General features: G+C 59.7%; 1 protein-coding gene and 2 long non-coding RNA genes across 4 annotated transcripts; 1 reads left to right on the top strand and 2 right to left on the bottom strand.

Moving 5' to 3' along the window:
• Positions 1 to 1,060: 1,060 nt before the first annotated feature.
• Positions 1,061 to 2,895, bottom strand: LOC137166130 (uncharacterized). The gene is made up of 2 exons (XR_010923571.1): positions 2,614 to 2,895; positions 1,061 to 1,805 (listed from the first exon to the last, which is right to left on the bottom strand). It is a non-coding gene; the product is annotated as an uncharacterized lncRNA (long non-coding RNA).
• Positions 2,896 to 12,247: 9,352 nt separating this feature from the next.
• Positions 12,248 to 16,710, top strand: LOC137166131 (uncharacterized). The gene is made up of 2 exons (XR_010923572.1): positions 12,248 to 12,371; positions 16,135 to 16,710. It is a non-coding gene; the product is annotated as an uncharacterized lncRNA (long non-coding RNA).
• On the bottom strand, positions 13,305 to 21,079 carry LOC137166129 (selenoprotein Pb-like). 2 transcript variants are annotated; one of them, XM_067567751.1, is made up of 5 exons: positions 20,976 to 21,079; positions 18,636 to 18,867; positions 18,162 to 18,374; positions 15,588 to 15,723; positions 13,305 to 14,429 (listed from the first exon to the last, which is right to left on the bottom strand). In XM_067567751.1, exons 2-5 carry the CDS (start codon positions 18,842 to 18,844, stop codon positions 14,175 to 14,177), a joined length of 813 nt encoding a protein of 270 aa, XP_067423852.1. In that variant the 5' UTR covers positions 18,845 to 18,867; positions 20,976 to 21,079; the 3' UTR covers positions 13,305 to 14,174. The 2 variants fall into 2 exon arrangements, with proteins under 2 accessions (XP_067423852.1, XP_067423851.1); XM_067567750.1 differs by lacking the exon at positions 20,976 to 21,079 and adding an exon at positions 20,279 to 20,711.
• Between the last annotated feature and the right edge of the window lie 4,449 nt (positions 21,080 to 25,528).

Raw genomic sequence — 25,528 nt, 5'->3', positions numbered from 1 at the left:
TGGCTCCAAGTAGTGCTGAGTTGAGCAAGATGAAGCCTTCCAGCGTGACGGCCTGGCCCCTCCACAGCCATACTCACGCAGGTCAATTAGAAATGCTAACGCAACCGGGGGAGAATTTTGCCAGCCCAAAAGAGCATGAATAAATTATATGAAAGCTCTGAGTCAACAGAACATTGTTCCCATTAGCTTTTCCTAATGGGTCCTGCCCCTGACTTCATAGACTTGAACAAGCTCCAGAGAGTGGCGTGTGGAAAGTCAGAGTCAGCGTTGCATTGCAGCTACCTAACCAGCTGCAGCACCGACACCCGTGGGCTAAGGAATGGCGAGGTTAACTCCCGTGACCCAAGAGCTTAAGACTTATCAGTTACTTCTCGCTTTTTGTCGGTCTAGGTTCTTCTACTCTGCACCCCAGCACTGCAGGCAAACGGAACTGGCTGAAGTTCCAGATGGAGGTACCTGATCTGGGAATGCACCAGGTCTCATGCAGTTACTGATACTGGCGAGAGGCCTCGGAACTTTTGAAAGTCAAACCCAGCCATTTCAAACTGGCCCAGGCGTTCCCCAGCAGATGGAGGCGCCCACAGTCAGAGAGGGTGTCAGATCAAGCCATTAGACCAGCGGTCCTGACTCCCACGCTCGAAACAGCCCAGCCCGCAGGCTCTCTCACTCTCAACACGTGTTGAACTCCTTGCGTCGGGATTGTTCAGAAACCCATCTCGTTCTGATCACAACAAATCCTTCTGCATCCCCTGCCTAGCCTCGCTCTCTCTTGCTGACAATAGCGTTAAGCACGTTCCAGTTTTGCCCCAGCTTTCTCCTGTTCAGATGATCCAAATCCGTCCATTCGGCTATTTCTAATGGGCCCGTTATTAATTTGTCCCTTTGTCGCAGTTTATAATTATGCAGAGAGGTAAAGCAGTGAACGGGCCATGCATACAGATAATTTGTTTTGCCTTCAGAGGTGGTCTCTTCGAACAGGCACACTCGTGTGGGTGTGGCGTGGATGCAGGTTTGCATCACTGCTTCCTTTGCTGGAGCAGCAGAAGGCTAACACCCTTTGTTCAGCACCTAATTTGCTTTTATAAAAAAAAACCAAAAAAACGTAAAGAAAAGGACACAAATATGACTAAACAAACCGAAAGCTCCTTTTAAGGAGTGATCCAAATTTGGTTCTGAGCTCAAAAGTCGGCCCCTTACATCTGAGCTGGGATGAAAATCCATGAGGCTTGAGTCTTGCTGGTGGCTGGCGAGATTTTTTCTGTCCCAGGGTGCCGTGGTACTGCACCCGCTTTGTTTGCTAACACTGGGCTCCTTTCAACCTTCAGATAAAAATAACAGAAGCAAATTGTTCTCTCTGTGCTATCTTTTAATGGCTGGCTGATGAAGGTAGAAGCCAAAAAAAGCCTAGCCTCACAGGCCAGAGAAACAGCGGTTTTGTTCTGGATCACAATGGACAGAAGACACCCGAAGAAAGAAAACCCACGTAAAAACAACATGAAGGTCACGTCAGAAACCTACAAAAGCAAAAGTACCAGCAGCTCCCTTAGCTCCGATCTCTTGTCTGCGGCAGCCTAGCACACATTCATGGAAGAGAGGGTCCCGTGCTCCCTATGGGATGTGGCTCTATACAGGCAGATTGCCATATTGCAGCTGGAAGTGACAGTTATATCACGACAACAGCGGACTTTTCAACCGGCTTATTTTAGATTTGTATTCCAGCAGCTCCGAGAGTCGCAAGCAAGACTGCCCCCTCCTGCTGAGCACTGCAGTGAAACAGGGAGTCCTCGCCCCGAAGAGTTCACCATCTAAACGGACAAGCGAGACAGAGGGTGTCAGAAAAAGCAGCACCGTCTCCATTTCACAGAGGGGGATTTGAGGCGTAGGCAGAGGCAGTGACTTAACCTGGGTCGCGCAGTGAGTCTGGGGTAGTGCTGGGAACGGAACCCCGACCTCCTGGGCCACAATCTCCTTCACCATAAAACCAAGCTGGTGTTAAACCTAAATAGCTTAATCCAGACACGTCAGGGCTCCATCCACTGGCCACAGCACTGTCCCATGCCAGGTCCCCCACGCTGGGCTCTCTCGAATACCCCTTCCCCATCTCTGTCTCATAGCTGCATGTCCCCTTAGGAAGGCACGACTGCGTCCTCTGGCAACCCCCCGTGAGGCACCTGCGGTAACGCCACAGCAACCTGCTGTCCTTCAGACCAGGGCGGGAGCATACAGAGGTGTTTCTTTTCACCAGGGGCTGGTGTCATTCGCAGCCCCCTGGTTGGATGGAGAGGGCTCCCCTTGAGTCAGCTTTCACAACAAAGGGGAGGGGACAGTCCAGGCTGAATGGCAGGCATGGAGGGAAGACACCGGAGAGAGTTACCCCATCATCCCATCCCCCCTCCCCGGTCGGCTCTCCTCCACAGGACCCTAGAGCAGGGCTGTTATTCATTGAGCACCCCATCAGGCCAGAGATGCCTCTGCAGCAATCTTCAGGGTTTCTCAGGAATTCCCCACAGCCTCTCTCAGGACTACCACCAACTGCCAGCTGGGGCCGGCCTAACAGCCGAAAGCCTGTCAAAACAGTCCCCAGCGTCCCCACAATAAAGTCCAGCATCCCACCCCCACAAAAGTTCCTCGTCTCCGGCTCGTCTGCCGCACACGGCGTGTTTGCTCTGGCCCAGACTCTCCTTCCGGCTCTGGCTCCCTTCTCCCCCTCTGCCTGCTCCCTGATTTGGAGGGAGAAGGCAGCATATATAGTGCCCGCCTTCAGACAGCTTCCCCCTGATTGGTGGGAGAGAAGGGAAGCCCCGCCCCACCCTATGCTACAGAGTTCCTGTAGCCCAGGCCCTTAAAGGGAGAGTGTCCTGGTTTTTCCCATCTACTACTAGTTCCCAGGACCACTTCCTCTCTTCTTGTTTCAAAGCCATTTCCAGGGCCTTTATTTATTCCAGCATCCCTGAACGCAGTCTTCTGGCTCCCTCTAGTAGTAAAGGCCCAGTATGCCCCCTTACCGATCCTTTTCCTCCCCCCTGCCATGTAGTATGTCCTGTAAACATGGCTCTATCTACTGGACTCGCTGATTAGCTAAGGGGTTGTACTCAACACTGGAGGCAAACATAAAATGTACCATAACCATTAAACACGATTCATTCCTAGGACAAGTCCCTGAACTTGGCCCATCCTGTTCAGATTCTCCCAGTGTATTGGACAGGGCCATATTTCCCTGACGTCAGCACCTGTCAATTCCCCCCTGCTGCTTCCCCAGGCAACCTCTAAGCTGACCTGCCAGGCCCGGCGAGGGGCTATTTCGGCCTAGGCACCCACTCGGCCTTGCCTGGGCTTCTGGGCAGCAGAGATTGCCCCTTACCTCCGATTGTCCATGGCACTGCTGATTGTCGGTGCTGGACTCGGAGGCCTGCAGACCCACTTGGCCAGGCCGAAGCAAGCATTCGAGAGGTGCAAATTCAGCGCTGAATTCATCAACCCCCCTGCAGCTGGAGTATCACGGGAAGGAGAGGAGCCGAGGCAGATTCCTGTCTCCTCCAGTATCAGCTGGAGGGCTGGGAACAGGCGCGTTGGCATAACTGAATTAGAGATGGCAAGAAAAGAGCGGTTTAGGGGACAACCCCGGGGGAGACTCGATTTACCAGGCAAGGGGAAAGTTAGCTGCTTGATTTCAACACCCTTCCCACCCTGCCCCTTTAACGCCTGGACTCAGAAAAACCTACACCCGAAAGAGACGCACTCCAGGGGTTATCCCGTCTCTCCCCAAGACCAGTGCAGGATTTGCCCCTATGGACCATTCTCTGGGGCACTGCCCATCCTGGTTTAAATGTCCCCTGCGATGTGATGCCTATCCTTTCCCCAGGAGGCTGCTCCACAGCTAATAAGTCAGGAAATTGGTCCAGATATTTATGCTAAGCATTTCCTCCCTTCTATGTGCTTCTAGGCAGCAAGGATGTATGAGAGGCACTCGCTGACAGCCGACTCCAGAGGAGTAACAGGGAGAACTCTCTCAGCTGGACGTTATTCCTAGTCGCAGAGCCTGGCTTTGAAGCTGCACAAGGGAGGCAGGAGAGAGAAGTGGGTGTCTTAGGCAGACAGACTAGGTTTCATCTCCACCCCCTCGGCTCTGGAAAGCAGGAGCGCTCCGTGCTGCAGCCACCCACAGGGCTGGGGGACATCAGCTCATTTCAGCTCTACCCAACCAAGGGAGCCCTGCTCACAGATGCTCACCTGCTCGGTGCCGTCCCCACCACCTGGGATTCTGCATCCAGGCGGCACCACTGAATGAAGCCAGCTGCCGGGCCGAGGCGAGGGACCGGAGGGGATAGGCAAGGTGGTGGAAGTTGGACTTCCTGGCCCCGGGCCCCCACACCCAGGCACCTTGTGTTGTCGGGATAGTGGTGGAGATAAAATACTACCACTCCCATTCAGCCCTCCTGCTCCATCCGGCCTCCTGCTCCATCCGGCCTAACGGCCGTGATCCCTAGAGACCGTCAGTGTCTCTCCTAGTCTCAGCTGGGTCCTCCATGGGACCGACACTTCCCTTTCCCGAGTGACACGATGCCATCTGCTTCCATGAGCTGCCGCTGCCAGGCTCCCCTGCCTCTCCCGTAAGTGCCCGCTCCGTGGTGGCGAGCTCTGCCTTCCCCCTCATCTCTGCCCTAGCCCCTGCTCCTCGCCCGTCCCCTCTCCTCACTGCTTCCTTTGTCCCCAAATCCCAATCTCAGCTGCATCCTGCCTCCCAGCACCAACCACCCCGCCCAGCCTCCTGCATAACCCTCCGCACATCCCACCGCGTCTGCGGGGCTGGCAATGGCTGCGTGGCTAATGCACTGAGCTGGGATGCTGGCTCTGTGGCAGACTCCTGCATGGCCTTGCCCAAGTCACTTAGTCTTTCTGTGCCTCCACTACCCAATCTTCCGCTCTTCTGTTGTCTCCTCCTCTCCAACCTTTTGGCCGGACTATTTCGACCGTAAGCTCTTCGGGGGAGTGGGGGGGGGAGGCTGTCTCTCACTGCGCGCCTGCCGTGTCCTGCGCAGTGGGGCCGGGATCTCAGCAGGGGGTGCTAGGTGCGGCAGGGACACCTGTAAATAAAATAACGATCTCCCGATTCACGAGGTCGCTGCCAGCTTGTGCCCACATCTCAGCCCTGCCCAAGTTAGTGCCAGCTCACGGGCCACTCTGCCAGCCGACGATTCACCAGCCCCTGCCTGCAGAAAGACACCACAGGCAGCCAGGTCAGGCGCTTCTCCATTCTCCTGCTGCCATGCACGGAGTGCCCCTGCCAGCTGTGTGTTTGCCTCGTCCCCCGAGAAACATCCCCAGCCCAGTCCAAGAGCTGCAGCCAGCTCTGCGCTCCGGCCCCCTGGCCAGGTGACACTGCGGGCCCCATAAATCTGCTCCTAACGAGTGGGGCCGCGCCAATGGCACTTGCTCCGTGTCAGGCCACAGGCCCAGCCTTCTTCCACGGCGCGCCAGCCGGAACGGAGCCAAACAGGGGCAAGCAGGATTTTATGAATGGCTGAGGACCCGGACCCACCCTGGAAACCCAGAGCCGCCACCACCACAGCAACAGCTCCTGGATCCGTGACAACTACGCCCCTCCACACAGAAACAGAGAGAGAAGCAATCAGCTCTGCTTTGCACCGCAGAAATTCGCTGGCAGGCAGCTCTGGCTTGCCAATAACGCCGGCCAGCTGTCCAGCTGCCGATCGCACACGCAGGAATGCGAAGACGATACCGCATGTTACCGTATCCCTAATGCGTTGGCTGTCCGCCGGCGCCTCCGACCCACAAACTGCCTCCAGGAGCAAAAGGGAAAAACGCAGGAGGGTGGAAAGGGATTGAGAATGGAGCCAAGGCAGGGGCAGGTGGGGGGCACAGAATTCTGGCAGAGATTGCTGTCCGGTTTTCGCTGCTCGCAGGGCTGGTGCAGGGGGATTAAACACCCAATTTGCTGCTTAACACGGAGAGACGTGGGCCCCACACAGGCGAACAGCTGCCAGCAGCACGCAGCTGGAGGCAGGCCCACGATTGGCGCCCTAGCCCCGCTTCTCCTACGGGGCCCAGCTGGTCTCACTTTCCGCCCGTGGCGGAGAGGAGCTCAGCGCTGGCTGGGAGGCGTGCGGGGTTGGGAGCTGGGAAAGCCATTTCCAAGCACAGCCCAGCTCTATGCTAAGGAGACCCAGCTCCCCTCTGGCCCCTAGAAGTGGGACCTCGGAGATGAGCCAGGCCAAAGCCCAAAGACGGGGGACGGGGAAGCCTGCCCTGCCTCTACCTGTGCAGAGATCATGGCATTTCCCCACGCTGCAGCCGGAGGAAGCTCCCCCTTTTCCCTCGGCCAGGCGCAGCTGTGCGGTGGGTCTTTTACTGCCGTGTAGACGTACCGGCTAGCCCGTCATAGGGCACTGCCCTCAAGCGCCCCATGTGGCACAGTGTGCCCCCCCCCCCCGCAGGCCTGCCACCCCCTCGAGACAGCCAGACCAAGCACGTGCATGCCCCCTTCGTGTGGCTTGTCTATGAACTCTTCGGCGGGGTGCCAACTCCAGGCCACCCTTCTTCGGGGAGCCTGGGTGCTAATTCCAAACAGGCCTCAGGCCCCTCCTAAGTTCAGGAGACCTGCAGCCTCCCCCTGGGCCTGGATAATAACTCAAGCAGGTTTTTCCTCCAGGTATTTGAGAGCTGCCTGGCTCCCTTCTGACCTGGGGCCTGCATGCACCGGGCGTTCCCCTCCACAGCCGAGTTCCGGCAGCCCTCCACCACCGGGGCAGGTGGAGCGAGATGGGCCTGTTCTCCCCCCAGAAGCCCATCCCGGGTAGACTGGGCCCTGGCTCACGTTAAAGGGGCTCATTGCCCCACGGGGTCCCCATCAAGCTAGGTCCCAGTTCTGAGCCTGCTCTTCCCAGGCTGGCCCGAGGTCTCTAGGGCGTCGCCTCCCTGCAGGTGATCCGGCCTCCCAAGACCGATGCTTTTCCCCTGGTCCCCGCACACCGGGACCGTCCCCGCCTCCCTCCAGAGCGAGACTCGTGTGCCCAGCCGGCGGAGCTTTCTCAGCCTGCCGTCTCTCCGGAGCCTCACCGGGCTGAGTCTGTATCACACACAGTCCCCACTGGCTTTTCAGGCCTCGCCCCTTCACTTGTGGGGCTCCATTTCGACCCCTGCTCCAGGCCTTCAGGCTCCCGCTTGCTCCTCCAGTCCCGGCTGAGCCAGGGAGCTAGGCCAGTCTCCCTGCAGCCTGCTGGCCTCCCTGGAGGATCTTTTCTACAAGCCTCCTCCTGCCCTGGTCCCTGGGCTCAGCCGTGCCCCCTTCACGCTGCAGTGCATGGACTCACGCCAGCTTCCCCAGCCGACCAAAATCCAGGGTCCCGGCCCCCTCCACAGAACCTCTCTCCCCAGTCAGCTCCCGGCTAGGCCGGATCCTCTTCAGGAGAGAGCTGACACCCGTCCCCCATTCCCGAGTGCGGCCACGGCGCCCTGAAATCACCGCTTCCCTTAAAGAGGCCGTGTCGTGGGATGGGGCTGGCTGGGCCTGAGCCCCGCTCTTCCTTAAAGAGCAACAGGTTGCTTAGTGCAGCGCTGTGCTCATACCCCAAAGCTGGGACCCCGTTCTCAAACGGATCAGCGCTGCTAGCCCAGTCTGTGGTTCACTGACCCGCTGCGCCGGTACCTGCCCCCCCTCCATCGCCACTGGCCCAACCGGAGCCATCGTGGGTCTATCACCAGACACAGGGCCTGTCTGCTCGCCTGCCATGGGCAGCCCCAGCCAGCTGGCTGGAATGGGTCCAGGGCCAAACAAAGAGATGAAAAGCAAAGCAACATTGATGCTTCCTATACCACCCTGCTGAGCAACCAGGTCAAGCCAGGGTGCATTGTGGGTGCTGGCCATGTGTCCTAGTCCTTACACCCGCGTGGCCACAGGGAAGGGAGAAATGGCACGTCACTTCTTTGCCCCTGGGAAATAACTCGGACTCTGCTGCCGGCGGCGCTCCGATCCGCACGTCCTTTTAGAAAGAACCCAGTGGGGTTAGAGACAGCGATGCTGGTGATGAACAGACAGCAAGGATGCCCAGCTCAGTCCCACTCAGCAGCACCCCCGCTTGGCCAGTCCTTTGGAGCCTCCCTCTGACTGGGAACCCAGCGGTTCTGGGGCAGGTCTAATAAACTGGCCTGGTTAGAAAAGCAGGCGTTTCCCCCTCTCTGGCACGCAGCAGCAGCTCGGAGGGTCAGAAAAGGATCAGCACTCTGTTCCCAGCGACCAAATCCAGACCCCACACGAGCCCGGCAGCTCCAGTTAATTTCCATTTTCTTAAGGGTTCCCAGCCTTCCCGCCACAGCTCTCACAGTCTGGGCTGGCCTGGGCCTGGACCTAGACTCCTGCCTCAGCCCCAGAGGATCTCAGCCTGTGATCCTGACCCGCTGGACAAGCTAGGCTTCTTGCAGACTTCCCACTGAGTTCCTTCCATCCGCAGGTGGCAGGGAAAACACTGCTTCATTGCAAATCGTGCAGCCCCTTAGGTAAACGTCTCAGGCCCAAACCATTTCACGCTGACCTCAAAGGGCCACGTAGCAGATACAGTGACTTCAAAAGGCTACCAAAGGTTACACTGGCTGCAAACCAAAGCACCAACAGCCCTGCCTGGCCATCTAGCGCCACCATGGAGCACACAGCCAGAGTCAGACTCCCAGAGCCTTCCTAGTAACACCAGCACACTGGGAAATCCGAATGTCACCTCGCACACATGCTGTCTGTCACAGGGCTACGTGCCACACAGCAAAGCGTGGGTCTAATCTGGAGCGTTATTATTTTAAAATGGCTCTTCCTTCTTCAGTCAAGATGCTCGCTGGGTCGTCCAGAGTCGTATTTTAGAGCTTAAGCGCTACCGTGACGAGTGTGGTTCAAAACCTGACGCTGATTTCAGTGAGAAAGCAAAAGTTGTCGCTGCTTTTTACTCCTGTTTGCTCTGCAGCGGGAACAGGCTGGCTTCCAGCCCTTTGTGCACATTGCTGGCTGATTCTGCTCACATTGCTCCATTAACCTATGCAATCCCACTACTGTCCTGGCACTGGAGAGGTGTCACCAAAGGCCTAATTTGCCCCCCCGAAACCTTTTTTTTTTTTTTCAAATAGCGATCATGCCTGAGAAGGAAAGAACCCAGCTTGACTCTCAGCTCCCAGGCTAGATTCTTGGAGGAGGCAGCTAGAAAAAACACCTGCACGCTGGCAGATTCAATGCAGAGGTGCTTGGACAAAGAGGAGATTTGCCAGAGGCCAGACTAGGTGATCACAGGGGTCACTTCTGGCCTTAGACGCGACGACCATGCAATCCTACAATGCCAATTTGACAGACACTTCTCAGAGTCGGGTGAAATTTCACCAGCACTAAAATTCACTGTTAAATAAAATAAACGGTAAAGCACAGGAGTCACCCTGCCTCAGTTTCCCTCTGGGTTGTCAGTGATCACTGTGGTGACTTACTCCACCAGCTAATCACCTCTTCCAGGATAGCCAAACACCCAGACAAGCAGAACAGAAACCAAGAAGGGGCATCCAGATCCAGCCCTTCGCCAGGCCTGCGTTCCCTCAGGGAGGTATGACGGGAAGCAGCCTGGCTCAACTTCCCGGCTTCTCCCAGCAAGTGAGAACTGGAGACCCACCCGCTCATCTTCCCAGTCAGCGCCCAAAAATGGCTGGGACCGGGAAAGCTCTCCCCGGTCAGCTCCCACCTCCAGGCCTGATGCCTCCAGCAGCTGGGGCATGGCAGGGCAGGGCAGGGCGGACCAAGTAACCTGGTGGGGTGATTCGCCGGACTGGAACGTCACCGTCCCTGGTTCTAATCTACGCAGGAAGGATCGCCCGTGGCCCGAGGAGGGGGTGTGCTACGCCACATCACAAATGGGTCGCCTGTTTCCCAGTCACTGCTAACTCAGCAGACAGCCCTCCTGAAAGCTTATGGCTCAATGGCCTACCAGACAAAGCACGAGATGGGGCACCAATCGGCGTCTGCTTGTGACGGAGTCCCCAGGAACAGCGGTCTGAAACCACTCGGGACGTAGCCACTCAGGACTGAGTCTGCCCCCCCCCTTTCCCCAGGTCTCCACACACCAGCGCAGGCACATCCTGACCCTGGCCTTACAGGGTTCAGCCCCCTCCCGCTCTGCCCAAGCTCCCCCTGTGAGTCCCCTTGACCGGCTTCTCTGGGGAGTTCCACACACCCCCCCCAGAGGGGCCATGCACCCGCCTTGCTGGGGGTCAGAAGGATCACTCAGTTCTCAAGATCACAGCGTAGAAAGATTTTGTTAGCGGTTTACTTAGAAGTTACAGCAGCGACCACCTGGAGAGCCCCCATTCTCAGGCCCTGCTCCCCCTGACCCCTTACGGGGGGACTGCCCTCTTCCCGCCAGCCACCCACAGATCCGTCCCCTAGCCCCTCCCCAGTCCTTGGTCTCCTTCCCGGGCAAGGTGGCCTCTCCTCCTGGTCTCCCTCTGCCCCAACCTGTTGCAGCTGGCTGACCCAGGAGGGCAAAGGGGTCTGGCTACTATCTGCGTACCTGTGGCTGCGGAAGGCCCTTCCGCCCTCCAGTGGCCTCTGCTGGGATCACGCACCCGGGTCCCATCACCGAAATACATGCGTAACATACGGGGGAAACCGAGGCGCACACACAGCACTCAGAGAAAAACCCCCCAAATACCTCCGCTTCCTCACACTGCTCCAGACCACCAAACAACTCACACTGGGGACCAGGCTGCCTAGCTCCTCCTGTCTAGGACGTGCTGGCAAAAAGAGCTGCGTGATCCCGGGGGGGACGCGGCACTGAGTGGCGTGTGCTGGCCGTCTCCGGCCACCGGTGCGACGCCAGCCTTGGAATGTCTGCCCGTTACAGACGACAATTTCCAGCACCGGGGAGTTGGGCGTCAGACCTCGGCTTGACGGCAAAAGCGGAACCAAGCCCAGAACTGAAAAAAAAAGGTCTGGGCCTGAGCGTGGCAGTGGGGCCGGCACCGGGAACGCGCTCGCCGGGGCTGTACCAAGCGCGCCAGGCCACGGATGCTGCTTTCTTGCTGTAACCAGAGCGACGGCGGCGATCAGCTTCAGTCCGGCAGGGGCGACCCCAGCTCAGTCGCCGTGTGAAAAGCGATTCTCAGCGTGAAAACGACGCGGGGGGTGTCATGCCCGTCGCTGGGGCAGCGGGCAGAGCTCATGACGCACCCAGGGGCTCCTGGCACCCCTCCGTTCTCCCGCACAGGCTCTCTGGGTGTCACCCTCCATCTCAGAGATGCCCCATCCTCTGGGGCCCCCTGTGGAAAAGCAAGCTCACCGCTGGCTCACCCGCTCACGGCCAGGCATGGCCAGCACCCTGAGCCCGTAGCCACTCCGCCTGTGACTCAGGCTCCGGCCAGGGGCAACAGAAAGCCCCCCCCCCTCCCCCAGCAGGCCAGCGTCCTTACAGCCCTGACTCTGGGCCCCGGTCTCCTTCCACCCTCTCATTCTAGGGCTTTCAAAGTGTCCCCTTCTACTGGGGCTTCGGGCCGCCCGCTCCACCAGGTTTAGCCCAGGGCCCCTGTAGCGAGCAGCACGGTCTGGTTACTCAGCCCCACCCCCTGCCCCATCCCTGGGCTTCTTCCTACACGTGCCTGCCAGCAGGCCTTTCCCACAGCCCTGTCCTGGGCCCACTGGCCACCCACATTCTTCGCAGGCCCCATGGTCTCCTTAGGGTCCCAGGGCCAGGGATCCCCCCCAAGTGCTGATCCTGCCCCCCAGCTCCCTGTAATGCTTTCAGTGCCAGTGTGGGCTACATCCCCCTACCCCTCATGCCAAGGGCTCTGGATCTGCCCCATTCCCGCTTTACCCCGCCATGCCAGGGCTCGGCGTGTCATCATCCCCCAGTCACTCCTCTGCCACATGCCAAGGGATCGCTTTGTCCCCCATTCTCCCTTTCCCCCCATACCAGGAGCCCCAATTTCCACCCTCCCCATGCCAGGGACTCAGTCCCTGACGCACCCCCCCCCATTCCCCTCATCCCTCACCAGCATCTTTGCTGTCTGTCTGGAAGAGACGTCTTTCATGCTGCCAACAGGATGCCCTCTGATGGGAGGCTGGCCAGAGCTGAGAGCGGGTGGGAGTGTGCTGGGAGATGTTAACACCAGCCCTCAGCTGGGTCTTTGAGCTACAGCCAATCCCAGACCTGGCTGAAATCGCTGGCTCTGTTAAGTACTGATGCCAACAACCTGTCCTGACCGTTTGGACTTGCTCGGATGTGGCGTTCAGAAGTTATTCCATCACAGACCCCGGCACGCTGGCACCTAGATCCGCAAAGAGATGTAGGTGCCCTAACGCCCAAACCTTGGAAGATCCGGGCCAGAAATGCCTTGGGGTGAGTGTTAGATCTCCCAGCTCTCAGGCAATTAGCCCCTCGTGAATACTTGTCAGCTGAGACACCAAGTGGATGAGATAATAGCTCGTCTCTCTCACCAACAGCAGCTGGTCCAATACTAGATATTACCGCACCCGCCTGGTCTCTCTAATTTCCTGGGACTGACACAGCTATAGCCGCACTGTACGGCTTGCAGCTGAGGCACTCAAACCGACCTTCTCATCCCAAACCATCACACACGTCAGCCCGGCCGGGGGGTCTCAGTCCTGGGACCGATGGAGGGCATGGGGCAGCGAGCTAGTGGAGGGGGCTGGAGGGCCACAGGGCACCCCAGGGCTAAATAAAGGGGATCCCTTCTGGGGATTGTTCAAATGCTGAGGTCTCAAAGGGCCCCTGAAGAGACAGACTGGCCAGAGAGCCAGGGCGTGGCAGGGCCGCCTCTGTCGGCGAGGCGCCAGGGGCAATCAGCGACCACGTGGCTGCAGGCAGGGGGGTGGTTTTATTTTCCCTGAGCGAGGGGCCTCACGTGTGTTTCACGGACCGAACCAGAACCAACGGGCTCAGTGGACCAGCTTCCACCGCCCCCCCCGGCCCTGCAACTCCCTTTTGCTGCTTCTGGATCTGGAGGGCCGAGCCCCATGCCTGGGTCAGTCCAAGGGGAGGCCCCAGGAAGGATGCCCCCTCCCGGCTCCTCCCAGCACACTCCCACTAGAACAGCTGGCTGCTCCGGGTTCATGCTGGCTCGACTCTGGGCAGCCCCTGGGCAGAAGGCTGGACTCTGGCTGAGCAGACTGGACACTCCTTAATCGCTGCCCTCTCCCCTGCACGGCAGGGCGGGGTGCCCCTCCCCGCCCCACCCCACTTGCTGGAGGAACAGCCTCTGAAATGATGCTCCCCAGCCCAGGTGCCGCGGAATGCAGGGGGCAGGCCCGGTTCCCGCCAGAGAGGTTTTATTTGCAGAGTTGCGCTGCGTGACGGCGCTTGGCCCCCCTGCCCAGCCGTCCCCTCGTCCCTCCTGTCCCTCAGTCCCTTGGGCCCACCGCCCGGCTCTCCTGGCTTGGGGGAGCTCCTCCGCCATCCCCAGCAAAAGAGCTGCCTGGGGCCACCCTGGCTGATGGGTTTGTGTGGGGCCAGGGCAAGGCCTGGGGGCCACTCACCAGCATCCGTTTATTTATGCCTGTGGGGCGGGGAAGAGATGACGTGTCCCTTCGGACTGGCTAAAGCTGGGGGGCCGAAGGATAGTGTGGAGAAAAATAGGGACAGCAGATGGATGGGGCTGGGAGAGCTTTGGGGGGGGCTGGCGGGGCTGGCCCACCCCTCCACCCCATTCACAACGTGCCCCGGCCTCACGGCAAATCTTCCCCCGGCCCCCCCGCCATCCCTCAGTGGCTGCCCCCAGGAGCCGTGGGGCTGCAGTGGCCAGGCGGGGAGGTGGGGGTGGGTAGGGAATGGGACATCCCCCCAGCACTTTGCCTGCAGCCCCTCGCCCCCTGGCCGAGGCTGTCTCTGCTTCCCACTGCCCTGCTGTACTTTCCTGCGCAGCGTCAGCCTGGGGTGACCGGGGGGGACCCGGTTTGCACCTCGGGCTTCATTGAGCGCGGGAAAGGCGGGATCAGTGGAGGAAGGAGTCAGAATCGGCCCCGGGGGTGGGAGACTGCAGGGCCCCCATGTGTCTGGGGCGGGGAGATCTTCCCCGCGGGCAGCTGCGATGCAGAGGGAAGGAGGGGTGGGCGGCCTAACAGGGGGAGTTGTGCATGGGATACGCCTTGGGGTCCTCCGGCCGCGCCCCCGGGGGCTCCCGCTCTACGACACACCCCCCTCCGCCTCCTCTCTGTGCTCTGGAACCTCCGGCCGCTGCCCCTGGCGAGGGGCCTGCCGCGGGTCTCCGTGGCGGCTGTGGGCGGGGCGGGTGGCCTGGGGTTCGCTGCTCTTGCTCCCGCTGGCTCCGTGCTGGTGAGGCCGGTGGGCTAGGTGGTCGTGGAGGGGCGGCTCCCGTGTCCTCGCGCCCTGCTCGGGCGCCTCGGTGAGACGCTCGTGGCCCTCTGCGGTGCCGTTTGCCTGGGAAGGAAACAGCCGGGACTCGTGTGTCACGCAGGCAGACACGCAGGTACGCGGCCTCGCAACGACTTGGCTGGGGGACTGTCTCACCACTGCCCCCTACCGGATAGAATCACAGGGGGGGTCATAAGCCCAATACTGCCAATTGTGGGTGGAGAGTCTCTGATGGGGTCTAAATTAGCTGTTCCCACTCAAGAAAGAGATCTTGGAGTCGTTGCTCACTGTGCGGAGACAGGCCACAAAGCCAATGGTGTTAGCAACCATTAGGAAAGGGACAGATAATAAGACAGAAAATATTATAATGCCACTATGTAAACTCATGGTTCGCCCACACCTGGAAGACTGAGTGCAGATCTGGTCACCCTCATCTTAAAAACGATATATTTGCATTGGAAAAGGTACAGAGCAGGGCAGCAAAAACGATTCTGGGGATGGAACCGCTTCCATAGGAGGAGAGATTAAAAAGCCTGAGACGGATCAGCTTAGACAAGCGATGGCTACGGGGGGATATGACGGAGGGCTAGGAAATCATGACGGAAGTGGAGAAAGTGGACAGGGAAGTGTTATTACCCCGCCACATAACAGAAGACCCGGGGGGGGGGGTCACCCAGTGAAATGAACAAACCTAAGGAAGCACTTCACCCAATGCACAGTCGGCCTGCGGAACTCATTGCCAGGCCAGAAGCCTAACTGGGTTCAAAAACGAATCCATGGAGGAGAGGCCCATCGGTGGCCATTAGCCAGGATGGGCAGGGACTCAACCCCATGCGCTGGGAGTGGATGACTGGGAAGGGATCACTGGATAATTGCCCTGTTCTGTTCATTCCCTCTGAAGCACCTGGCCACTGTTGGAAGACAGGATCCTGGGCTAGAGAGGCCATTGGTCTGACCCAGTGTGGCCGTTCTTATGTTCGTATCATAAACCCTATATTGCCAACAGGGGGTGGAGAGTCTCCTCTACCACTGTCAGCAGGGCTGTGTTATGGGAGCGGGAGGGCTGCAGGTCTCTCCCTGCTGTTGTCCGGAGATTCCAGGAAGCGGCCGGAGGTTGCAGCCCAGCGAGCACCGTGCCGCCGTCGGTCAGGTCAAACGGCCGGGCAGAAGCAGGCTCCCAACGCCCATGCGGCCCCCTGGCCTGCCCCGGCTGCTGCCCTTTACCTGCTGGGTGCTGTTGGAGTAGAGGGAGCAGTTGCCGCAGAAGTCCTTGGCGTAAGTGAAGCGCACGGCTGACTCGACGTAGCGGAAGTGCAGGAAGCTGTAGGGCAATGGGATGTGGAACGCCAGCCGGCCGCACCTGCAGAGCAGAGCCTGGTGAGGAGCTGCGGAAGCCGGCGTCCCAGGAGGGCAGGATGCGCCTCTTGGCTTAGACAGGTGTATTGGGCTTAGTCCTCAAGACCTTGCCATATTTCCTTCTCCCCACGTCTACCCCCCGGCCCCGAGCCACACAGGGAAAGATAACGACACCCAGCTCTTATGGAGCAGGTTCCAGCAGCAGATCTCAAAGCACTTCACAAAGTTGAGCTGTGTCACCATCCATACAGATGGGGAAACTGAGGCACAAAGAGGGGGCAGTGACTCACCCCAGGTCACCCGGCCGTCCAGTGGCAAGGTCTGCTGACTCCCCGCTCAGTGCACGAGGCCACACTGCCTCCCTATCAGGTTTACCCACAGTTTACCTGAACACCAACTCTGTCTTCCCTCCCAGCCCTGCGAGACCAGCGCTTTGCTAGTGAGAAATCCCGTCCGTCTCCTGCCCCACCTCTTCCAGCTTTGCATGTTCCCGAGACGCCTGCCCGGTGCATCGACTTCAGAGCAAGGACCAGCATCTCCATTATAACCACGCGGCTCGTGTGTGCGCTGCTGCCCTCTGCTGGAAGGAATCGGACCTGCTCACATGTTAGGGGCTATGTCGCACTCTAGTGGCCACAGGCAGGAGCCAAGAATAAAAGCCCTAGTGCTACTAACAGAGCTCGGCGAGTCTCCTGCCACACAGGAGGCCTAGCTTCGGGGTGCGTGACCTCCTGAGCTCGATCCTTTAAACCAATGACTGTGTAGTATGGGGGTCACAGATGGGTTATGCCAAGTAAGGCTGGGTGGAAGGATTGGGGGTGGGAGGAATTAGTGCTAACACCCATTCCCTATTCCCTAGCACCCGTAGGCCCAGGGCAATGCATCTCCACTGCCCAGGTTAGTGTACTCCCTGTGTAACTTGGGCAGGGGGCTCTGGGGGCCACGGAGCTGTTCCATGCTTCGCTGCCGTTAGTGGCAGAGCCAGGGAAAGGCCAGAGCCTCTGGAAACAGGGGAGGAGAAGCACAGGCCAGTTCCAGCAAAAGACCAGTGGGGACTGGAGGAAGGTGGGGGAAAATATCACCACTCCAGGATGCACCAGGGACATCGGAAGAGGCTGACACCTGGGACGCCTTCGTCCCCTCCCCGTGGCTTGTGACCTTTGAAGTGTGAATCCTTCTGTTTTGCTTTCCTGACGGTTCTTGGCCCTGGCATGTCCCAGGGCAGGTTGCTGACTCTGCTGTGTGACTAGCACTGCTCTCCCCCCCCCCCATGCTTTCCCCCACATGCTTTCCAACTGGCCCCTCCAGTGGCCAAAGTTCAAGCGTCCCTGGAGCAGGTGATAGCAGCAGGGTAGGACAATGAGGCGGGAGTTGCTGTTGTTGCACAACCCGCAGCCCTGCAGCTGAGCCGGGCGGGGGCCCAGGGTGCCAAGGAGAAGCAGGGAAACGCAGGGCCTTGGGGGCAGAAGAAAGGAAATTTCGAGCCCCACCCAAACTTCCCCATAGTCCGGGCTGCCTGGGCCTGGGGGGGGTTCGTTTGGCTGGTGAGACATCATGGGGCCAGCCCCCAAATCAGTGGCTGGATCGGGATCGGTGTTGAGTGACTTACAGGAACCAGCACAGCGACACCCGTGCTATTCCCCTTCCCTGGCCTCCGCTTGTCTGTCTGTCCATCCACCCTCCAACTGGGACCTCCTCGGGGCAGGGACGGCCCCTTTTGGCAGCTCTGGAAAAGGCCTGGCAAGCTGCGGGCTTTGCAATAAATAAACGACTAATAATTCTCCCCCCAGGCACTCACGGCAGAGCCGAGCCCAGCTTTTCAGAAGCAGGCCAAGCAGCCGGGGCGGCCAGTGCTGGCGCCAACGGGCCATGTTAGCGTCGCCCAGCCACGTGGCGATTGAGGCTCAACTGCTGTGGCGCGAGCCCCAGGATAATACACAGCCAGTGCGTGGCCTTTTTCTCCTTCTAGCCTCCCACGACCCCCAAGTGCTTCACAGCCGCTAGTTAACCCCATCTCTCCCGCAGCGAGCTGCGTACCATTGCGCCCATTTGACATGGGGGAAACTGAGGCACAGAGCAATTCAATGACCTGCCTAGAAGTCACACAGCAAATGAGTGACGAAGCTGAAAATAGAACCCAGGTGTTCTGGCTCCCAGTCCCATAACCACTAGGCCACACTCCCCTCTCAGTGCCAGCAATAGAGCCCAGGAGTCCTGACTGCTCCCTCCCGGTGTGTGTCACTGTGTTACATTCTCCCTCTGACCAGGTTCCCCCCAGGCTGGTCGAAGGGGTTAGACAGCCTGGCCAGAGTCCGTAAAGCTGTCGGGTCTTTACCTGGATCAGGAGGGCACGGGAGAAATGCTCAGCGCCCGCGCCTTAGAAATGAAGGTCCAGCAGCGAGCCCAGCCCTGAGGCGGGACGGCCGGTCCCTAGGCGCTCACCTGTCGTAGATGAGGAAGTCGTCCTTATCCCCGTCCAGGATCTGCCAGACGTCCGGCTCCAAGATCTCCTGCTGGTAAACGGGGACCCCCTCCGGGGCCTGGCGCTTCAGCTCCCAGTACATGGCCCTGGAGAGGGGCGCCTTCTCGTTCACGATCATGTAGCTGACGTCGGCCAGCCCCTCCTGGGACAGCTTCTCACGCAAGCCGCCGAGACTGGGGGACGGAGGGAGAGAGTGTGGGTGAGGACCAGGGACCCGGGGATCTGCCTCCAGCTAATGCGCTGTGTCGCTGTCACCCCGCCATCCTGGATCCCCCACCCCCCCGGCGAGCTAACACCCCAGAGTAACACCACTGTGTAATGAACTGGAATTCACCACGTGCAATGTCTGCTCCCCGCAGCTCTGCAACGAGCCCCAGACCAACCGTCTCCCGTGCCCCACTGCATGGCCCAGCCCCAGTCCAGCCCTCGCTCACCTGTTGGCTTGCGTCAGACAGAACTGTCAGCTGGCCTTCAGCAGTGCCACCACCGTCACCCGCCCCAGCACCCCGTCCATCGGGACCGTCCCGTTGATGGCCCACCGCGGCGCCGGCTGGCAGAGCCGGGTCTTGTTCTCAGCCGCTTCTGCCAGCGGGGCCACCACCAGCCCCAGCAGGGTGGCCACGGCTAGGGCCGGAAGCCCCATCCTAGCCACCCGCCCTCCTAAGCCTGGGGAGGGAGAGGCGTGTTAGAGACATGTTGGGACTGACCGGTGCTCTCGCATGATTAGAAGGGGAGCGGCTGAGACACGAGACGGGGTCGGATAGACACACGCGGCCCACCCTCCTCTCCGCATCCCCTCCCCCATGAGCCCACGGCGCCCGAGACGAGCGACTTACATTGCCACTGCACCATTTACCCGGAAGCGTTCCGAAGCACTTTACCCACAATGCTGTAAAGCCAGGAATCATTGAGCCAGCACTGAAATGCAGCCACCTCTGAGGTGGAACGCAGCAGCTGTGACCCACAGCAATGCCATGTGATAGAAGGGGAGAATTCCACAGCCAGTGGAAAGAGCAGCATCTAAACCTGTTGGCTGGGGCGCGCAGGCCAACTCTCCTGCTCTTGGGGGCAGTGCTGGGGAATCGCTAATGACCACACAGCAGCACAGTTTTAAGTCTCATTGGGAATACAGCACCTCCAGCAGCGCAACACACCCCCTCACACTGTCCTGGGGCGTTGGAATTGGTCACAATTCAACAGGCAGTGTGCCCCACACTGCCCCAGTCCCTGAGGATTGAAAGCTGTAGTCACTTGTACACTAGCGAATGTAAGTGCAGGTGTGATCTAGCCTTAAAGGGGACATATCTTTTTTTAAATCATACCAAATGACTTGCCTATATAAAATCCTGCAGCAGTGAGTTCCACACACTAGTGCACACATTTGTCACTGAGAAACACAATCTATTCTCCAAGGGGGCCTGCCAATGACCTAGCGATATGAGCCCTCCCTCGACCCAGTATCAAACCCCTTGATCCATCAGCCCATAAATATTCTTTGTGGGGTGGGGGGGAAACAGCTTCCAAACAAAACCCGACCAACCCGGTCCCAGGCCCCCACACTCGCACGTCCCGGGATGACGTGAAGGCTCAGCTGTGTACACTGACACAAATGCAGGCTCATTGTGTCAAACAGATGCCTATTATAGTGGGAAGAGACATCACTGTTGGTACCGGCTGGCAAGCAATTGGTGTTTTTTGCAGCCTTCGCCTGCTAAAACAGTGCGGCATTGATTTTCCACAGGCGTCGTGCAAATGGGAGGACAGTGACTTGCTCTGTGAGCTTGGGCCAAACCCTTCACTTGTCTGTTGCAGCTTTAGGGGGGCCAGTGATAGTAACATTGTGCCTCAGTTTCCTCACCTGTAAAATGGAGGCAAAAACTGGTCTCACCTACCCGGCAAAGGGGTTGTTTGGGTTAATGAATTAATATTGCTCAAGTGCAGACACGCCGTGGGCAGTCACGCTATAAGTAGAAAGACATTCAAAGCTCACAGTTCGATTCCCACCCACAGGACACCGGCCCGGAGCGGGGGGAAGTGTCTCTAGGTTTTTAGCCCCCCCAATTGTCATTTACCCCACCTGGCTCCTCCGGAAAGCTCTCCTGTGTCCCAGCGTTTAAAGCTGTGCCCCTTTGTCCTCCCCACATGTCCCCGTTGGTCACACCTTGGGAACGGCGGCAGGTACGGCGCATGGACTGATTCAGGTGCGATGCTGAACACCCGGCCGGCCAGCAACCCGACGCAGCAGACCCCAGAGGCAAGCACATATACAATACGTTATGGCTTGATGATTACTGCTCTTCGGCGGGCAGGCAAACTGACCCCTCCGTGTACACAGGGGGGAGGGGAGCGCGTCGGGAATTTCCTGCCTTTTCCACCGGGAAAATCTCACCCAGCCCTTTTCTGCCTGTCAGTTCCCTGCTGAGAAATAAACACAGCCTGGCACGCCGGTCAACCCTGCGTCACACCTCTGTCGCGCCGTGCAAGCACCTCGCCTGCAGAGACGTCTCGCCACCCGGGCCTCGGCTGATGTGAATTCCCCTGGGCACAGGCCTGAGCACAAAGAGCCCAAAATGCCCCCTGGTCCCTTCCCTACCCCCCCCCCCCCCATCCCACCCAGGCTATGAATGTCTGCCACACCGAGTGTACATCGCCCGCCTGCGGCCTCGTCCCAGTGGGGGCTGAAGACCTACAACGGGCTGCACCGCTCAGGATCAGGCCCGTCACCCCCAGCGTCCCCAGGCCCCCCCTAAGGAAACGGACAGGAGATACTCTGCCTTCTCGCCGGTGCCTGGTGCCACTGTCCCCTGGGCAAGCGCTCCACTCTCCTAGGCTGGACGGCTTCCTAAGCACCTCGGCCCTGGCCCTCCTTTTATCTCCTACCCAGCTCGCTCCGCCCAGGAGAGAGGGAGGAGGCTGGGGGATGGCTGCAGCGCTCCTCCCACCCCCAGAGGGGAAGGACAAGCCAGCCAGTGCATTTACTGGAGCCAGCAGCCAGCCTTGTTCACGCCAAGGCCCGTCCTAGGCAGCAGCTGTGGCTGGGTCTAGTCGCAGGCAGCTCCCCCGGGCCCCCCTCCCCGGCAGCGCAGCTGGAAAAAGGGGAAATATGGCTTTAAAAGCAGTCAATTAAATACCCCTCTCACCTCCCAGGCTGGGAGGGGGCCGCGCCTGCAAGAGAAGTGGTCTGGGGCTGGGTCCCTGCTGGGCTGGGAGACAAACAGCGGCAGGAGGTGATTGCTGACTCAGTAGCAACCAGGGCCATCTACCCTTGGCCGTCCGCACACAAACCCTGTCGCTCCCGCACGGCGATGCTTTAACTCCAGCTGGCTGGCCCCTCGGGGAGGGCCGGGCTAACGCTCGCGGGAGCACAACTCGTCAGCTGAGGCCGCCAGCGCGCTGCAGTGCGGACGCAGGCCAGCCCCCCTTCACGGTGCTCAGCGCAGTGTTTCCCGGATGTGGGGGCGGGGGGGGGGGGCGTCGCAGGATGGTTCTAGCAGGGGTGCGGGACGGTTCTAGATGGGCCAGGCGCGTCAGTCCGACCTGGTACACAGGGTCATCGTGCCACTCCGGTTTGGCCTGGCTGCCCCTCTAAGCACCGTTAAGCAGAGTCGGCGCGTTAACCCTGGTGTCCCAGCCAAACGCGAGTGTGGACAATCCCATCCAGCACTGCCCCCAGTTTCAGCTCAATACAGACTCTTTCTCTGCTGTCGCCCCTCTTAAACAGCTGCTCTGGTTTGCCCCAGAGGTGGCTGCCCTGCAGTGGTGGGTGCTGTAATCCCTGGATACAGTTTGTACAGTGCTCTGCTCTTAACGGGGCTGCCGAGACGGAAGCCGCTTTGCCGTGTGTGGCTGGCCTGGTTTGCCTCGACAGGTAGCAAGACAGGTCTGTGATCTCTCTGCCCTCGGGCCTGATAGAGAAAAACAGGGGTGCTGCTGGGGGGGGTGGGAACTGGTTTGGCCTAGCAGAGAGAATCACCACTCAGAGAGCAAGCCGGCCTGCAAGGGGAGAAAGCGACCAGCAGGGAGGGAGCTGGCTGACTGGGGAAAGGACGTGGCCCAGGGACCAATTACGGTGAAGGCTACCAATAAAATGCAGGGGAAAGCCCAGGCCTGGGAGGGTCAGGCTCCTGGGGAGGTTGCGTAACCTTTGAGTGTCTGTTTCCCCCTCAGGGAATGATCTCCAAGCACTCCCCCTCCCCCAAGAGCCTCGCTAGACCCATACGCAGGTGGGGAAACTGAGGCAGAGGGGTTGTGAATTATCCCACGTTCCGAGAAGCATGTCAGAGACAGGACTAGAAGGCAGAGCTCCTGCCCCTTTGCTGGTGCATTACCTACGTAACCCGCCGCCTTCTTTTTAACCCCACTATTGGTGTGTCTCGCTTTACCTGGGGTGGGGAATTCAGCAAGGCCGTTTCCAGGCAGGCCACCGAAACAAAGCGAGCGGAGACACGCGCTGCCTGGATGCTGGGCAAGGGAAACACACGGTGTCCTCTCAGCAAATATTTGAGCAGCTATCACACCCGGGCTCTGTGCAAAAACATGATAAGCAGGTGAAGGGCTCTGCTCTGAACCGGGGGCCCTGACTGCAAAGACAAACAGCGCCTGGGCAAGGGGGCAGGGTTCCAAGTCGGAGGCTTTGCCTTACAGCTGAGCGGTCGGAGCGGTCAGCAAAGTACTGCACCTCGGCCAACGTCGGCTGTTACGTGCTTCCAGCGTCCCGGCCGCAGCAATGCCAGGGCTAGGGGAGTCTCTGTGGACGAGGAAAGCACCTGGCAGCTCAGCATGGCCGGTGCTCACTGCTGGACTGAAGCAGCATAGGGGGCTGTAGGCCGAGAGGGAGGTGCATCAAGCTAAGGGGAGGGGGTGTCGTGAGAGCTGTGGGTGGGGAGCCCAGGACTGGCTTACCAGAACGGGGATTGGGAACTGCAGGTCAGAACTGAGGTGCACCGGGTGAGCGGTATCTCCTCTGGCTTTAACTAGTGCTGCCTGCTGCACCCCCCATCACAAAACAGAAGCCAAAGGAGGGGGAGAAATGCCGACGGTATCTCTAGAGACAGGCCCAGCCAGGAGGCACAGGCTGCAGAAGGACACCCTGACTGCCAGAGCATTTGAACAGCCCGACCCCCCCCCACGTAAGCCATGCTGAAGAGGAGCAGGCCCCCAGCACAGCAGGCCCCCCCTGGTGCCACGCCAGCGCCAGCAGCACGGGACGGAAGGGGCACCTCGCCCGGTCCAGACCGAGCGTTAGCAGGGCTGGGGGGATCTCAGAAACCTGCTCACTCCCCCGTAGTGCCTTCTGCCGCTGCCTTAAAACAAGGCTTTGTGGATCCTGCTAATGCTGGGCCCAGCCCCTCGGCTTTCCCCTTCCAGCCCCACCAGCCCCAAGCAGCCCGGGCACCCAGCACCAACCCCACAGCCTTTCCCTGCGGGGCGCACGATCATCACTGTGGCAATAAATCCCTGGCGGCTCCCCCGACTTCCCAACCCCTTTGCTGCGCTCCAGGGCCACTCTGCCCTCCAGCGTGACGGCGGGGATCAGACTCAGCTCCTCCTGCTCCCGCGCCACCTGGGCTAACGGGGAATCTCCCCTAGCCGATGGCAGTACAGGGTCTACAACACACAGCTGCGCAGTTGCAATTCCAACCACAAGAGGACAGCAAGACGTACACACCCTCCCAGCTCATTTTACTGCCCTTCCGTTTTCAACAGGATTCCCTAGCGGGTCTGCGACCCAGCGTCCACTGCCCGCCAGCCTGCTCTGCGGAACGTGCGCCCCGTTCTCGCACAGGGGCAGCTGGGCAGGATTTCTTTGTAACCCCCCCACAAAACAGGTGTCTTGTAACCAGGACACGCCGCTGGGCTGGGCCAACCTCCAGTCCAAGCACCGGGGCGCAGGCCTGCAAGGGTCATCCTGGGTCACTGAGTCCTGGCCCCGGCTCTCCCAGGCCGCCCGGTCACATCCCGCTCAGAGCCGTGCCCGGACACAGAATTCAGCTCTGCCTCCGATCCACAAAACAGCCATGCACCGAGCTGCAGTGTGCTCAGAGCCGGCTCGCAGCTGTCCTGTCAGTTTGTGTTTTATGACTTTTGGGGTGGTTTCCCTCCCAGCTCTCCCTGGCACTTCAACCCAAGGACCAACAGGGGCGCCCCTCACCCGGCCTCAGCCCTTTAAACTAGGGCCTAACCCATCTCCTTGCAAGGCGGGGGGGGGAGCCGGTCTCCCTCTCTGCCTTGATCTCCTGCCACTTACGCCTCCCCTGCCCTTCCCAGCCGAATGGCTGCGTCCCTGGCATTTCCTCTCCGCTCCCCGCTGCAAAGCACTGCTGGGACTGCCATGTGAGTGTCAGCCTGCTGCAGGCACCCAGGGGCTGTGCATGGCACCAGCCAGCTCCTTCCTCGCAGGTGAGGCAGCAGGGGGGTGTCTGGGCCCAGGGGACGCAGCTAGCACCTGGCTCTGCCATGCCCGAGCTGGGGGCAGTGCCCAGCATCCAGGGAATGTCATTGTGAGGTCAGATTGGGGTGGGGGGTGGGGGGCAGGAGGGATTGCACTGAGCCCAGGGCAGGGGGTGCAGGAAAGGGAGGAAAACCGGGGCGGGGGCGCTGGTGAAGCAGGACGCAGCAGTGCCCTTTCTGGAGCGGTGTCACTTCACCCCAGACCGAGGGGCCCTGGCCAGTCTCCAGGCGGAGACGCTGGGAAGACAAGACAGGGTGCCGGGGAAGCAGAGGGGGATGGAGGGTTTTCGGATGAATTGCAGGGTGCTTGCCCCAGCAGGCGACATCTGAGAAGGTGGGGCCCGTCGTGGTCCCCGCCTGAGGCGTCCCGACCCGCCACTAATTGACAATCCGCAGGAATTCGTGGCTGGGCTGGGCCCCCTGGCACGTCGGGGCAGAGCCGGTCCTCGCCTGCAGCTTAGTCTTAGTGTTGAATGGCACCGGGCGATTGGCACAGGGCATCGCCCAGCTGGGCTCTGCGGGGTGCGGCACCGGCCCCGCACGGCTGACACACACAGGGCAGCGGTCTCCAACCTGGGGGTTTGGCTGACGCTGTCTAAGATTTCCAAAGGGTGGGGGGGCCACAGCTCCGTTCAAAACTTGGTAGGGGCCTGCAGATGCAAGGAGGTTGAAAACCGCTGCGCTCTGGGGGGGGTGAAACAGTCACTGAGAAGTTGGAAGAGGTCCTGGAGCACAATGGGGCGGCAGAGAGCGCTGGGCCCATACAGCACAATAGGGACCGATGCCTGTGTGGGGGCTGGGATGAATGCTTTCCCCCTCTCTCTCTTGCAGAGCTGGCTTGGTCTGACTGCGGCCGTCCCCCTGTCCTGGCAGCACC

Source organism: Emydura macquarii, unplaced genomic scaffold, assembly GCF_026122565.2.
Source record: "Emydura macquarii macquarii isolate MOO-44397 ecotype Brisbane River unplaced genomic scaffold, CSIRO-AGI_Emac_v2 contig_2805, whole genome shotgun sequence".
In the NCBI taxonomy this organism is placed as follows: Eukaryota; Metazoa; Chordata; order Testudines; family Chelidae; genus Emydura; species Emydura macquarii.
Note: the sequence above shows the minus strand (reverse complement) of the source record. Positions and strands in the feature narration are given on the sequence as shown.